Here is a 15,648-nt window from a genome sequence, read left to right on the forward strand (position 1 = left end):
TCATCTCAAGACATCTTCTTCTGAATATCTATTTCTAGGGAAACTAGTTAGAACCAGGGTTTGTTCTAAATTGTATTGCTTACTTTAGACACCAGACTTAATCCACATTTAGTACACTTGATGGTGCTGCCTTGCATGCTGAAAAGTCAATTCACAATTTTAGGTCCAACATCAGTGTCAGTAGTGATAATTTTCCCTTGGGATTATCAATGATGAAGATATTATAAAGTTTGCACTAAAGTTTCAATTGTAGCATAGACAGTTGTATACTGCACCAGAATGATCACAGTTTCAAACACTGGTTGATAAACCTGTTGAAATTTTACAAATAGCAGTTTAAATTTTATACCCCCTATAAGTAGGTGTAGAGGCACAATATATAATGCTGCTACAACATTTACTAGATCCATAAACTTTGAACATAAAACCACACCCCTTTTTAGTATAAGTCACTGAAATGTGTAACGTGTCTAATATTGTTGCTGAACGTGGCAGAAGTAAGCTACATAAAATAATATTTCATTAAGGGGGCACTGAATATGGTATTATTTATTTTAAGAAGGCACTACAGGCAGTCCCCGACTTAAGAGCACCCGCCCATTGTTACCTCTGCTGAAGCTCTCTGGATACTTATTAGCTATTCAACTGATTTATAACATGTAAATATGAATATCAGGAAAATATGTTTTAAGCTAATCATAAAAAGGGACACAAGGACATCCTAAAGAGAAATCAATAGTAAAGATTCAGTAAATATATAGTAAAGAAAAGAAATGGTGATAAAAAAATTAGATAAAGAGAATAAGGCACAGCCAGTCCTCATAAAGAGATTACAACAGCTAAAATAGCTGATATAATTCATTAGGAGAGAAGAGCAAGGAGAAATGACGTCAAGGAATATAGAGAGAAAATTAAATCATAAGCATTTGGCTGACATTCTCCAGTAATAAGCCTAAAAGCGAAAAGGCTATATTTTGTCCAGGAATACTGCCAAAAATCATCATTTATTTTTTGTTATCCATTGTTCTTTATATAAATACATATACCGTATTTGTTATTCCTACCAGCCTCCAATATTTTAGTAGTAGAGATTAATACTAAAATGAAGGTATTTAGATTTTGAATGAAAATATGTCACAGACCAAAATAATATTGACACTAGTCCTTTTAAAAAAATAAAATGAAATAGTTCTTGTATATGGCTGCAAGGCCGTAGAAGAACTCGGAGTAATTAGTATACATCTCAGTATGACTTAGAAGTGTGCAGCCTTCAAGTACTGTAAGTCGTCTTGGGAAGCCCTTTCATGCAGTACTTCCAACACTGCAAAGGTCAACACACTGCAAGCTACACTGCTGTTAGCTTTCATTCCTGCTTTTGATTCCATACATATCTGGTTTCAAAAACACACAAAAGATTTGTTGCTTCATACTGCAGTAAAACATACAGGGCATGATTAAATATTAACTTTAAAGTTTAGCTGACTTTGTAGGAATAAAATAGAAATGAAGTGGCAGATATTACTTTCTTCAAACAAAATAACATAAAACGCTCACACTATAATAAACCAATGACTGCAGCTTACAAGAGAGCAAAAAGTCAGGTTTTTATAACAAATATAAGACAAATGTAGTTAATATAAAAGAAAACATTGTAATTTGCGCAAAACAAATAAGGCACACAAATTCATATCAATCGGGTAGTGGTTTTTCTAATAAACGAATAAAGAAGTAACCACAAACAGAATGGGGACATGTGCTTGCACCAGTTTTCTGTCGGACTTTGCATGTTCTTTCATGTGCACACTGCTTGCACAGCTATTTAAGAAGTGTCTGCGCCAAATTTGCGTCACATGCGACCCTTTTGTGTCACGGCTGCACTAGTGATCATACAACACAAATTTTGACACTGAAATGCAAAGTCAGACAGAATTGTGCCCCATGTTAAAGAGCACGAAAAAACGTTGATGCACTCTGTCGGGGCAGTGCATGGAGCATCAGATTTATGAAGAATAGGCTCCACAATTCCTGAATCTGGCGTCCTCTGCACACTACACAGGCAAACTGCACATAGTACAGACTGCACCATTTTTAATAAATGTGCCCAAATATGTATGAATGACACACAAAATAAAAAGTATTGACCGCTCATGGAATTTGTTTATTTAATTAAGCTTCATGGTGTCATATTGGAATTAATGAGGATTTTAAGAACAAAAAAACTGAAAAAGGCTCCTTAATATCAGTGTGAACAAAACTATGCAATGCCAAACTCAGTGTCTAAAAGAAAAAGTTATTATTCCCTAATTCATGAACTCAGGTTTGGCTGAAGCTATAGTCTTCGGCAACATTACATTTTAAATTTTCTCCAAACTGTTCAAGTTCAGGCCTCTGGACAGTAATTAGGTAGAGTAATATATCTTGTGAAAAATTAACACTATTCCCCTTAGCAGCGATGGGCCTTTTTACTCTTACAGGAACTACGTGGCCTTATGCTCTCATATGTACTGGAAATCCTTGTTCTGGATCCTGTAGGCTCTGTACCCAGGCCTCGCAGTTCTGTAATGTAGACCTTTTGGTACTGGTTGTACATCTATACAATAAAAATTCTGTAGACATCATATTACAAGTCTGTATCAACATATTAATCAAAAAGATGATCATTACAATCAACATGTCTCGATAAATATTAGATCATTTTAAAATGAATTATTTATCACACACCCAACGGTACAATAACTGACTGGAGCTGATATTTCTACTTCATTAATAAGTCATCTGCTTTAGTAAGGTAGTAATAACAAACATATTATCTGCATACCAAATAGATCTGAAGAAAGCCCCCAACATTTTCTACATTTGCTTACTTACTTCTGCAAGCTGATCCACACCACTTGCTGTTCTTGCCAAAGTAACAAGATCATTCTGCATCTTCTCAACCCATTGTTTAATGCTAAGAAGACAAAATAGATAAAATAGATTTAGCACAGGAAAATTTGACAAATATCAGCAGTAGAGTAAAGGCATAGCATCTTATTGAAATATTGGGGCTCATTTACTAAGAGTGTGTGGACCGCACAAACATCAAATATTCCGACGATTACCATTTTGTGCTGCATTTAAAAGGGGATTGTGGTGCACGTGATCGGATTTTGGTGCATCGGCGCCGGCTTTCAAGCGAAATTGGGGGTCGGCCCATCAGACGATCCAACGGATTCGGACTGAGCGCGGGATTTTACATTTAAATTGTGTCGCAAGACATGCACTTACATACACCAGGAAGAAGAAGGTGAACTCCTGCGGACCTGAGCGGGGAAGCGACACGTGCAGGATCTTGGGCGCACGATCTTGTTGAATCGCCGGACTTCATCTTCGTCGGACCGTCCGGATCGAGGATCGTGACAGGACCAGGTGAGTAAATGTGCCCCATTGTGTGGCTATTTAATATCAGTTTGACAACCAGCAAATGGCCTTAAAAGGGTTGTCCAGGCTTTACAAAAAATGTTTATCAGGCCTGAGAAGGCTATAAAGACAATAATAATCTTATACTTGCCTCCTCTATATGTCAATGCCGTGCTCCTGTGCTCCAGGCCTGTGCTTACATCTGTCACTTTCATGGTGTAGCTGGCGTGTGGAAGTGCCAGCCTCTGTAAACAAACAGGGGCACTCCAATGACAGGTGGAGGAAGTAAGCAGAAGTATAAGATTTTTATTGTTTTAATAGCCCCCCCCCCCCCCCCCCAGGCCTGATAAATATTCTTTGTAGGCCTGGACAACCCCTTTAACAAAGTGAGACTGCTAATGACAATCTTTAGTCAGCAACTATAAATATTCTGAATATATGTCTATATTTCTTGATCATGCTGATACTTTTATCAAATGGGTTGTACCAAGTTCTGTGGTTCTCTTCTTCATGATTGTGACATAAAAAGTAGATTCCCATGCATATTACCATAGCAATATTGACAGTATAACAATACTTATTATGGAAATTACGGACATGTAACATGTATGGAAACAGGGGTGACATAGATTAATAGATCCTAATATATAGATATAAGTCTTTAAAGGGGAAGCACACACTTTATCCACGGCATAGGGCAGTGGTGGCGAACCTATGGCATGGGTGCCAAAGGCGGCATTCAGAGCCCTTCTTGAGGGCACTCGGGCCATCGCCCCAGCACACCAGACAGGACTCAGAGAATCTTCCTGCATTTCCAAGCAACTTAAAAGATGCTGCTTTCAGTCATATTTTGATACTTACTTCGCTACTTGGGACAGTAGGAAGAGGGAGTATTAGACTGGGCCGAATTTTCTTTGGAGGACCTTCTGCTGGCCCTACGATTCTCTGCGTATAGAGGGAAACTGGAAAGAAGCTAAAATGATGCAAATTTTCCATCATTCTACTGTGTTGGTGTCCTCAGGAGGCCAATATAATTTGAAGTTGTTTAACAGGGAGCAATAAGTTACTGCTTTAATTGTTGGTTGGCACCTCATGATAAATAAGCAGGGTTTTGGGTTGCAGTTTAGGCACTCGGACCCTAAAAGGTTTGCCATCACTGGCATAGGGGATAAGCTAATAAATGGGGCTTTGACTCCTAGGACCCTCCCCAATCACAAGAATAGAAGTCCTGTTCTCACTAATGGATGGAGCAGTAGGTTAAGCATGCATCCTGACAATCCACTTAATTTGATAGGAGTGCTCCCTAAAGAGAGGTACTATTCTACTCATTTGGAGGAATAATCCGATCTTTTGCCCTTTCTGGAAGGCTGATTTTGAGATATATAATCAAACATCTATTTGTTCACTTTCTGCTAGCTATGCTATCGCTGCTCTCTGCTTCACTATACTACTCAGACTCTGACATTTTCTGTGTGTACTAAGATTCCCCGCGATTGGAGGAGTCCTCAACCTCTGATTATGGTAGAATGAGTCCAGGCCAACCATCTCCACATAATGGAAGAAATTATGATAATTTTCTTTCCTACTGGCAACATGAGGTTACTCCAAGGTTCCTTTGCCTTTCAGGCTTTTGTGGTTTAAAGGGGTATTCCCACGAAGACGTTTCTTAAATGTACTCAAAATAACAAAATAAAACATTCTCTAATTCAATGTTATAAACAAAAATACAGCATTTCACAGATATAATTCCCTCCTGTCTCTATCAGTCCTGCTGTATACAATTTTGGTTGCCCCTGGACCCGACCGTGAATCTTCTGCCTCCTGTCCCCACCCTCGCATTCCAGGACAAGCTCAGACAGACTCACACACATACACACACAAATACTGAATTCCTGCTGGGGCTGTGGGGAAAGTAAAGCTTAGGCAGATTCCATAAGGAGGTGGGGGGCACAGCAAATCTGACAATTTGTGTTATAAGTCAGATATAGCAGTTCTGTGTATGTTATGCCTGTAATAGTAGAGCTGAGAATGTCATATGTAATATGCATCTTTTTCTATGTATCAGATACTAGTAAAATGTACAGAAGATTAATGAAAGACTATATAAACCTGTACCTTGATCATCTAACCACATTGTCAGGACATTGCATCTCACAGCACTAGAGAAATCTTAATGTGTCTGCTTAGAGAGTCCCTGCCCACACTAAAACAGCAATAAAACGGAGTAAAATTGTAAAGTAAGGGGTTAAAAGTGATTTTTATTGTGTTAACATCATTGGGGGGTAATTTATTTAAGCATGTCCCTGAGTTAAGTATACCTTATACTTAAGGTATACTTAAGTAATGTTGCACTGGTAACATTCATCCAGCTTCGCTTTGAAATGTTGTTGTAACAAAATATATGCAAAAAATGAATAGTGGCCGTGATAAACTTTGATGTGAGTAAGTGGAATGTTCCACCAGCACTCTATAAACAGAAGCAATTCAATTCCATAAATTCAAAAAGACAGCTTTTAAAACACATCAGGGAGATTACATAGCAACCAATTAAAGTGACGCAAAATCAAGACACTTCTGGCCTTTTAAATAGATTTCTTTTTACTGTGCCATTTTTTCAAGTAATGATTCTGCTGAATAAGACAAGTGAGACACAGAGCTGGGACCATGATGAATCATCTAATCTGCCAGAGAGCTATTAGTAGAATTGCAACACATTTAGATAAAGCATACATATTTCAGAGGGCAGAGCTGGCTTGTTATGTAGAGGTGAATAAAAAGAAGACTGGGCGCCATCCAGTTTTTATAATATACATTAAGATGGTTTTAACTATAGTCACTTTGGTCTGGATCTCACCTCTGTACATTTAAAGTAAAACATTGGAGCTATAATCTCATTAACCAATTATATTATGTACGCAATTTCTTCACAATGATGTATCAGTAGTGAATAAGTAATGATCAGGGTGTGATACTATATATACCGTTTTTAAGAGTTTAAGAAGATGGTGCAAACTGAACCAAATGTAACTAAATGATGCATTTGGCAAAATGTATTAAATCCCCAACAAGATGACAAAACATCTTGGACAGCTCTCTGGAGACGTCTCTGGCATAATTTATTGTATACACAAAATTGTTGGTACTGCTCTTTTAAAGGAAGAAAAACCCACTGGGAGACAGGGTATGTTAATATCCCCCATTGCTTTCTGTTATTTTTACATATGCCATTGTGGGATTTTGAAACATTGCTTAGAAAACCTCCTCAAATCGTCTAGGGAAAAACCATCAACAATTTAAGCGATTTGCAACTAGCTCATCTGTAGCATCTTCAGGGCTGGTGTTAGGGGGTGGCAAACTGGGCAGAGGTTGTATTGCTCTTTTAATACCCCTTGGTTGAATTCTGGGTTGAAGATGCTTATCATCTATCTCTGGTCTACTATATATGTATCAAAATTTGTCTATTTCCTATCTATATATCTGTCTATCCAATGATTTATCTATCTAGCTTTTTTCTATCTTATTTATCTACTTATCTTCTACCTACCTAGCTATCTCCTATCCATTATCTATTATCAATGGATTTTCTATTTCTCTTCTACTGTATAGTACTGTATCTATAGACAGAGACAGTCTGAGAAACTTGAAGACATAAACAGAGATAGCCAGAGACAATTGCAGATAGTCAAAGACAATCAGAGACAGACAGTGTCAGAAAAATCAGAGACAATTGGAGACAGTCAGAGACAATCAGAGACAGACAGTGTCAGAGACAGTTGGAGACAGAGATGGTCTGTGCCATAGATAGTTTGAGATAGACAGGCAGAGACAGAGATGGTCAAACAGTCAGAAACAGAGATGTCAGAGACAGTCAGCGCCAGAGACAGTAAGTGACAGACACAGTCAGAGACAGTTGGAGACAGAGACAGACACAGTCAGGGAAACTTATAGACATAAATGTTTGGAGACAGTCAGAGAGAAATGGATAAAAATAAAAATATATTTTTTAACCCATTCTATCTTGTTATAGCTAAGAGCAGTTATTTACTATCCTGGGCTACAGCTAGTCCCATATTATAGGTTACCTTACCATAATGCTGTTTGTAAATGATAAAGTGTTATTAAAGGGCTTAAGATAACCTTTCACTGAATGTGACTGTCTAAAACTGGCCCTGAGCATCTTTTCAAGTTTTCTGAAAGTAATTTATAAGATAACTACAATTCTACAGTACGTTCTACAGTATTAGGCTAAGACAATGTAAATTCTAGCCCTTTGACTATTCTCATTGTTCTATTAATATTCATTTTCAGCAACAATGTGAACTTGCACTGAATCCCTAAATCATCACTTCTACAGTATGTTAGACAGCCCTCTAAGTAATTTCAGGATATGCTAATAAACTTGAAGAATATAAGCCAAGCATTTTAATTAGAAAATGGATAAAAAACCAGGATGAAAAAAAATGACAAGAAATAAATAGTAAATATAAAAGCCCATCTTTTTTGTAACTGGTCAAACAGTAACTTCAAATGGAAAGAGGACTTCTCACAATTTAGGTGAAGAAATCCTTTTCTTTATTGGTTAAAATACGGCATAGCGATCACAAATACAGGTACATCGTAATATTAGCGATCGTCGCGTTTCGGCGTATAGCCTTAGTCATGATCTAAAATTGTGTGAACAAACCCGGTTTAAAAAAGCATCCTCATCTAGACCTCATGTCCAGTGGGAGGGGAAAAGGTGCAAACCAACATTAACCTTTGCATTGCTGGCCTATGTTAAACAGAGATCACTAATCATACAAATGTGAACATGGGCCTATGGGGAGCAAGCCCTAAGACACTATACATGTGTACACAATTCACTAATGTTCAAAAACAATAACAAATTATAAAAATTATCTGCATTATCCACACACAGGGTGCTTCTTTACAAAGATACAATGATCATAGCACAAGTTTTGTAAACAAACTAGTGAATATTACGAAGTGGTTGCAACCACGGATGTTAAAGGTCAAAGTCTTCTTCAACCCCTGATAAACTTTTGCTTACACCTACTCGGGAATGGAGTTTATTTGTGCCAAAGTAGCGTCCACATATGGATTTTAAAGATATATCAAATGCAACACTGAAAAATTCCGCCAAGGCAAACTTTGCTAGTTGAAAACTCACAAAGGTTAGCACAATAAAGCAAATGCACCAAAAAAAGTCACAAATATAATATAAGTGAAAAAAAAAAGCCTAAGATAAATGATCCCCAATAACTGGTTGATATACCCTTAACCCCTTAATGATCTGGCCCTTTTTTGTTTTTTCATTTCAATTTTTCACTCCCCACCTTCAAAAGTCTATAACTTTTTATTTTTACACGTAAAGAGCTGTGTTATGGCTTGTTTTCTGTGTAACAAATTGCACTTCATAATGACGGTATTTAATATTCCATGTTGTGTACTGGGAAGTGGGAAAAAAATTCAAAATGCAGTGAAAGTGGTGAAAAAAAGCGTTTGTGCTGTTTTCTAGTGGACGTCAATTTTACGCCTTTCCCTACATGCCCAAAATGACATGTCTACTTTAATTTGTGGGTCGGTGCGATCACGGGGATAACAAACTTGTACAGGTTTTATAATGTTTCCATACATTTACAAAGATTAAAACCCGCACAAAAAATGTATTTTGATTTTGCCATTTTCTGTCGCTAACAACTTTTTTATACTTTGGTGTATGGAGCTGTGGGTGGTGTCAGTTTTTGTGACTTTTGATTAAGTTTTCAATGCTACTATTTTTAGGACTGTATGACCTTTTGATCACTTTTTATAGAAATTTTTTTATATTTTTCAAAATGGCAAAAAAGTGCCATTTTTTACTTCAGGCACTATTTTCCATCACGGGGTTAAACACAAAAAAAAGGTTATTATATTTTGATAGATTGGGCATTTTCGGATGTGGCGATACCTAATGTGTTTATGAGTTTTACTGTTTATTTATATGACTTCTAGGTAAAGGGGGAGGATATGAATTTTTTTATATCATTTTTTTAATTTTTATTTTTACTATTTTTCAGAGATTTTTCTCCTCATTCATTACAATGTGCAAATCGCACATTGTAATGAATGGGTTAAAACGAGACAGCCTTGGGTCTTTGAAAGACCCGAGGCTGTCATGGCAAACAATCACCACCCATGACCTCTGCCGGAGGCAATGGACGGGATAACACCCATGAATGGTGCTAGTAGAGGTAAGTGTTTGCTGCCATATGCAGCAAAAGACTATTACGGCACGTCGGGAAGGGGTTATTAGGTTCATATGGGGTGGGAAAAGGATTACATTGTTAGGTCCCAATAATTTGCTGTAGTTTATGAAATATTTCATTTTCTTCCTGTAAATTCTCCTTGCAAATTATATTTAATTTTCATTTTATTTGTTGCTCGGCATTTGATTGATGAATACCATGTGAGCTATGCGGCCGCTCTCTGCTCTCAGAGGTGTAATTGTATGTGTATAATAAGCAGTACAGGTTTGCCTTCTATAATTGTATGCAGCTACTAGAGAACATTATTTCCATGGTTTATTTACTTACAGGTCAGCAATAGATTTTACAATGGGTTTTATGGTCAATCTCAGCAATATAAAATGTTTCATGGATAACTGAACTCTGTTTTTAATATTCTCATGCTCACTGATAAAATTTGAATGAATGAATGGAGAAGGTTGTGTTTACTTACATCCACCTCTCTATTGGGAGACGCATCTATAAACCCCTTCAGAGTTTGGAAGCAACACATAAAGCTGAGTTACAATGACAGGTTACTCAGCAATTACTGCTATATGGGGACTTTTATTACAAGTAACCCAAAAACCATTAGATGAAGCAACAATGCTGGCACTAATACTGTAATAGAGGGGGACATGATTTCTGCCAATTTTTAAACATGCCAAGAGAAACTGTGATTTTTATCTATTTTGCAAGAAATCACTTGCAGAAACATGCTAACTTTTTAAAAAATACATCTTTTTTGTCTTTGTGTGCCACATATCAAAATGAAAGCAGAATAAACATTTATGAATGATATCTGTGCCTACATATCTCATGTTCCTAGCTAAATTTAAGGTATCTTGAAAACCAATATTGGGGAATTACCAAATCCTTCCCCCCAAGTGCCCTGGAGAAAAATGTGCAAAATTTTGCATTACTTTTGACTGCCCATAAACCAGAAAACTAATCTATAAAGAAAAGCATTTATTTGCATCATAACTTACATACATTTCTTGCATAAATTCTAGAAGAAATGTTCTTCTGCAGGTTTCACCTTTATCTATACCCCAAATACTTTTCCCATCATTTTTCCTATCACAAAAAAAGATGTGACCAGGTAACATTAGGCCACGTATAGGAGATGCTACTAATGAGGCAGTAAAATGTTTCTATGAAGAGATCACTCTAACACAGCAAACCATCTTTAGATACCAAGCATAGAAATTTCTTCCTGTATGGAATCATATGCAGTTAAAGAAGGGCCTCATACGAGGCTTGGAAAGCTGTAATAAAAACATGGACATGGTCAGTGATTTAGCAATGCTAGGCTATATCTCATCATTCCACATAATGAATTACTGTGCGGTGAGCTGTTCCGATCAGGTTTCTCTCTTTTGTAACTATGGCTCCTTTAGTAAATTACATACAGAGTTCATTTCCGTCAGATCAAACATCCTCATGGAATCCGTATGTTTTCCCTTTTGTTTGAATTCTATACCTTTGATACCTTTAACCCCTTAGGGATGTGGCCCTTTTTCGTTTTTGCATTTTAATTTTTCACTCCCCACCTTCAAAAATCTGTAACTTTTTTATTTTTCCATGTAAAGAGCTCTGTTTGGGCTTGTTTTCTGCGTAACAAATTGCACTTCATAGTGATGGTATTTATTATTCCATGCCGTGTACTGGGAAGCGGTAAAAAAATTCTGAATGCAGTGAAAATGATGAAAAAACGCATTTGCTGCGTTTTCTTGTGGGCTTGGATTTTACAGCTTTCACTGAGCGCCCCAAATCACATGTCTATTTTATTCTTTGGTTCGGTAAGATCACATGGATACCAAATTTGTACAGGTTTTATAATGTTTTCATACATTTACAAAAATTAAAACCTTCTGTACAAAAAAAAATTTCTTCATGTTGCCATGTTCTGGCACTAATAACTTTTTCATACTTCAGTGCACGGAGCTGTGGGTGGTGTCATTTTTTTGCGCCTTTTGATGATGTTTTTAATGCTATCATTTTGAGGACTGTATGGGCTTTTGATCACTTTTTATAGAATTTTTTATATTTTTAAAAATGGCAAAAAAGTGGCATTTTTGACTTTGTGCGCCAATTTCCGTTACGGGGTTAAACGCCGGAAAAATTTGCTCATATATTTTGATATCGGACATTTTGGGACGCGATGATACCTAAAGTGTTTATGATTTCTACTTTTTATTTATATTTATATCAGTTCTAGGGAAAGGGGGGTGATTTAAACTTTTACTTTTTTTTACTATTTTTTCATATTTTTAAAAAAAAATTATTTTTATTTTTTTTACTATTATTTAAGATCCTCCAGGGTAATTTAACCCTGCAGGGTCCGATTGCTAATACTATATACTGCAATACTTCTGTATTGCAGTATATAGCAATTTTACAATGATTTTTAATAGCCTGCCCCCTGCTGGCTATTATAAATCATTGCACATGGCAAGCCTACGAGTCTCAATAAGACTCTAGGCTGCCATAGCAACCAATCACCGCCCTCCGATGACGTTCCAGGGGGCGGCGATCGTCCATCCAAGATGGCGGCGCCCATATAACGGTATGTTATGTGCCTCGGTCGGGTTTGATCGTGGCGCTTAACAGGTTAACTGCAGTGACAGGCGGGTGCTGCCTGTTTTATACAGCCGTTACCCTCTGTGTAAGGAGAGAGCTCAGCTCGTGAGCTCCCTCCATACACCCATTGCTGCGCGAGGATCGGCAAGGTGTTAAAGAGGACATGTCACCCTTAAAAATGGCACTAAGAGCTGCTTACTAGTGCTACAACAGTCCCTGCAGTGTTACAATATTAGTGTTATCGGAAACCTCCGATAACTGGACTGTACACAAGATCTTAGCTGATGCAAAGGCACAAACAGATACACCTATAAGATATTTTCACTGCTAGCGAAGATCTGCTGGAGGGAAACATGAATTTAAGGTGACCTGCAAACATTCCCTAAATTGTCCATGAAACACAAAATAACAGCTATTTCTCATCTGATCTGGCATCCTATGGATACATTGGAAAGTTTTAGTGTAGCATGATGTTTGTTCAAAACATGGACAGCATTCAGCCAATATACACTGTTGTGTGCCACTGGCCTAAGGCTTGCTTAAAAGGAACCTGTCAGCAAGAACAGGCACAATAAACCTTACCTCCCCCCCCACACACACACACACACAAACACACCGTGCCTTTGTTGAAAAGTGCATTGCAGGCATCCTGGCTTAAATATGCCTCATCCTACCAGTAAAATCACTCCCCTATATTTCTGTGTCTATGTTGGCTCCACCCATTGCTGCTTGGCTCGTCCTAATGCAGGGTGTGTGAAATAGTGAGAAGATCTGCAGTTTCCTACACAGTACTCACTGCTAAGTTCACCATACAGAGAGAGGGAAAGCATTCTTGTCAGGGAGAGGACTTCCTGTCTTCTTTGACTGTGATCTAAAGAGACACAGAGCTGTCAATCAAAAGAAGGAGGCGGGTTTCACTGGCAGCCTGGAGGAAATGTGACTTTTCTCTACAGCTCATTTTAGGTGGTATGGTGAGGACTTTTAACCATTTACCAGCAGATATTACTGTTGTGAGGGTGTATAATCCTGGTGACAGGTCTTCTTTAAGTAAGTAAATAAGACGATCAGATTGATTGTCATTGTGTCTGTATGAGACAGAAACATAAGAGGAAATGACTATCATTAAAGTTTAGCTAATTTTTCCAAAAAACTATGAGTAAATTAGCAGTCCTTGTGTACATGTCGAATAACTCTGTTCCTGAGAATTATAGGACTTTTTATCTTAATTTTCCAACAGTTCTCATATTTTCAGGCTCTTTCAGTTATCTGCAGTTGTCTCACAGCTGGTAGGTACACATCTAACTGCTGCAAGATTGTCACTGTACACCTCAGTCACTATCTGTAAGTAAAGTAAGTAAAGCATGAGGCACTTTCCTCTAATAAGATGTATTACAAAGTTTCTTGTATTCACTTCATTCAAGCTAAGTTTGTTAAAAAATTAGTTAAGGCTTACACTTTTTGTACAGCACTGCAGACTAAGTTGCCAAAAATATAAATATACCCCAAATAAAAATGTTTTTCCACCTTTATTGTTCACTCCAAACAATACCGTCCATATTAATGTGTTTATTCTTAGATTGACTAGGCAGGTGATAATATATAACTCTAATTTATACTGTTCTGTTTGTCAAGTAAATGTGTGTTTGATTATTATCAAAAGTAATGTTCTTCATAACCAGCAAAGCTTTCCAGCTAATAACAAGAACTGTAGGAAGCACTAATGTAATGAGCAAAATAACAGCATTGTAAAAATGGCTTGTGGCAGTTAATAGTAAATGAGTGCTTCAATGTTATATTTCGCTTATTATTTACGACCTTCATCTTTTATATGGTAATAATAAAGCAGCTAATTTCATAACAAAAAGTTTCTGATGCAATAAAACATCTGGTCGTTGTGCTGTGCTCACATGATATCATGAAGTTTAATTTCATGGTTACAAAAGCAAAATAAACCAAACAACATGAATTCTGCTAATAAGGTGGAGCCTGCTGTGTAAAAAGAAGGAAAATCTAATTTGCATGAAAAAGATAAAGTTGCCTGAATTTTAAAATGATCTCAACAGATTTTATGTGAAGCTCATCTGTTAACTAACCTCATTTCATCAGGGACAATAATTTTTGGTTTATAAAAACTAGTTTGTAAATAAATACAATTATAAAGATACATATGACTCCACAGTGGAATTGTGGGTATAACCTCCTAAATTAGGTCATGCATATTATAATTACTTACACACAATAAAGTTGGAATACTGTTTTTTGATTACCGGTATTACAATTCAGAAGCGTCCTTTCTTTTTGCTTTTTATACTTTCTCACATATACTATGTTCTCACCTCCCTATGTGAACTGTAAGAATAAGAATGTGCTTCAAGAGATTCCCCTGTGACCAGCAAAATGTTTCTCCAGTGAAGGTTGTAGTTCTCATGCTCAGAGAATTTATTGCTGACAAAGAATTCTGTTTTGTATTTATTTCTTTACATCAGAGCCTCTCTGCCTTGTAACAAATGTAAAAAAAATATATAAATGTTGTTGTGTATTTAGGTTATTTTTCTGATCTAGAAATATAAAATAAAATTGAAATTAATGTGTCGGTTTTCCATCAGTTAAAAAAACCAACAAAAACAATGGGGCACATTTACTAAGAACAGTGCAGTCTGTACTATGTGCAGTTTCCCTGTGTATAGTGCAGGTGGCGCCAGATTCAGGGTTTCTGGTGCACATTCCTCATGAATCTGGTGCCCACTGCATAGCTCTGACAGAGTGAAACACTTTTTTTTGGTGCCGTACACCTTTAACATGGGGCGTGCGGCACATTTCTGTTGGATTTTGCATGTTAAATGTGGAACATGGTCAGACTGAGTACCGGAATGCCCCCTTCAGTGCCAAAATTTATGTTGCATGAAGAATAGTGCAGCCGCGTCACAAAAGGGTTGTATGCGTCACAAATGTGTACTTTCTTAAATAAATGCGCAAGCAGTTTGGACATGAAAGAATGTGCAAAGTCAGGCAGAAAAATGGCGCAAAGCCCTTAGTAAATGTCCCCCAATGTTTGTGGGATTGTAGTCTAAATATTAGAAACCCTTTAGGGTGGAAGGATTTTTTATACACATGCTTCCAGACATCTGCACCTCCTATGTAAGGATCAAATTAACCATTTAATGGCAGTCATTAGGTTAGTACATAGTCCAGTAATGGAGGCTGAAAAATGCAAGTGCAAGGGATAGAGTATTTTCATAGCACATGTCTGCTAAGCTATATATAACATTTACTATGTTTCTACCAATACAATCAAGGAAGACATCACCATATGTAACAGCACTGTAATCACATCTCACTTTGTAAAATTGATATCTAAATAACACCATAGAGATGAGCTGTAACTTGGCTGCCATTAACA

General features: G+C 37.0%; 1 protein-coding gene across 14 annotated transcripts in view; it reads right to left on the bottom strand.

Annotated features, from left to right (window-relative positions):
* Window positions 1-15,648, bottom strand: part of CACNA2D1 (calcium voltage-gated channel auxiliary subunit alpha2delta 1) — a 472,576-nt gene that overhangs the window by 367,574 nt on the left and 89,354 nt on the right. For all 14 annotated transcript variants that reach the window (XM_072147264.1, XM_072147265.1, XM_072147262.1 and 11 more), the window contains exon 2: window positions 2,869-2,950. In XM_072147264.1, the coding sequence (XP_072003365.1) occupies window positions 2,869-2,950 (82 nt within the window). The remainder of the gene's footprint in view (window positions 1-2,868; window positions 2,951-15,648) is intronic.

The sequence above is a fragment of the Engystomops pustulosus genome, chromosome 4 (genome assembly GCF_040894005.1).
Source record: "Engystomops pustulosus chromosome 4, aEngPut4.maternal, whole genome shotgun sequence".
Classification (NCBI taxonomy): Eukaryota; Metazoa; Chordata; class Amphibia; order Anura; family Leptodactylidae; genus Engystomops; species Engystomops pustulosus.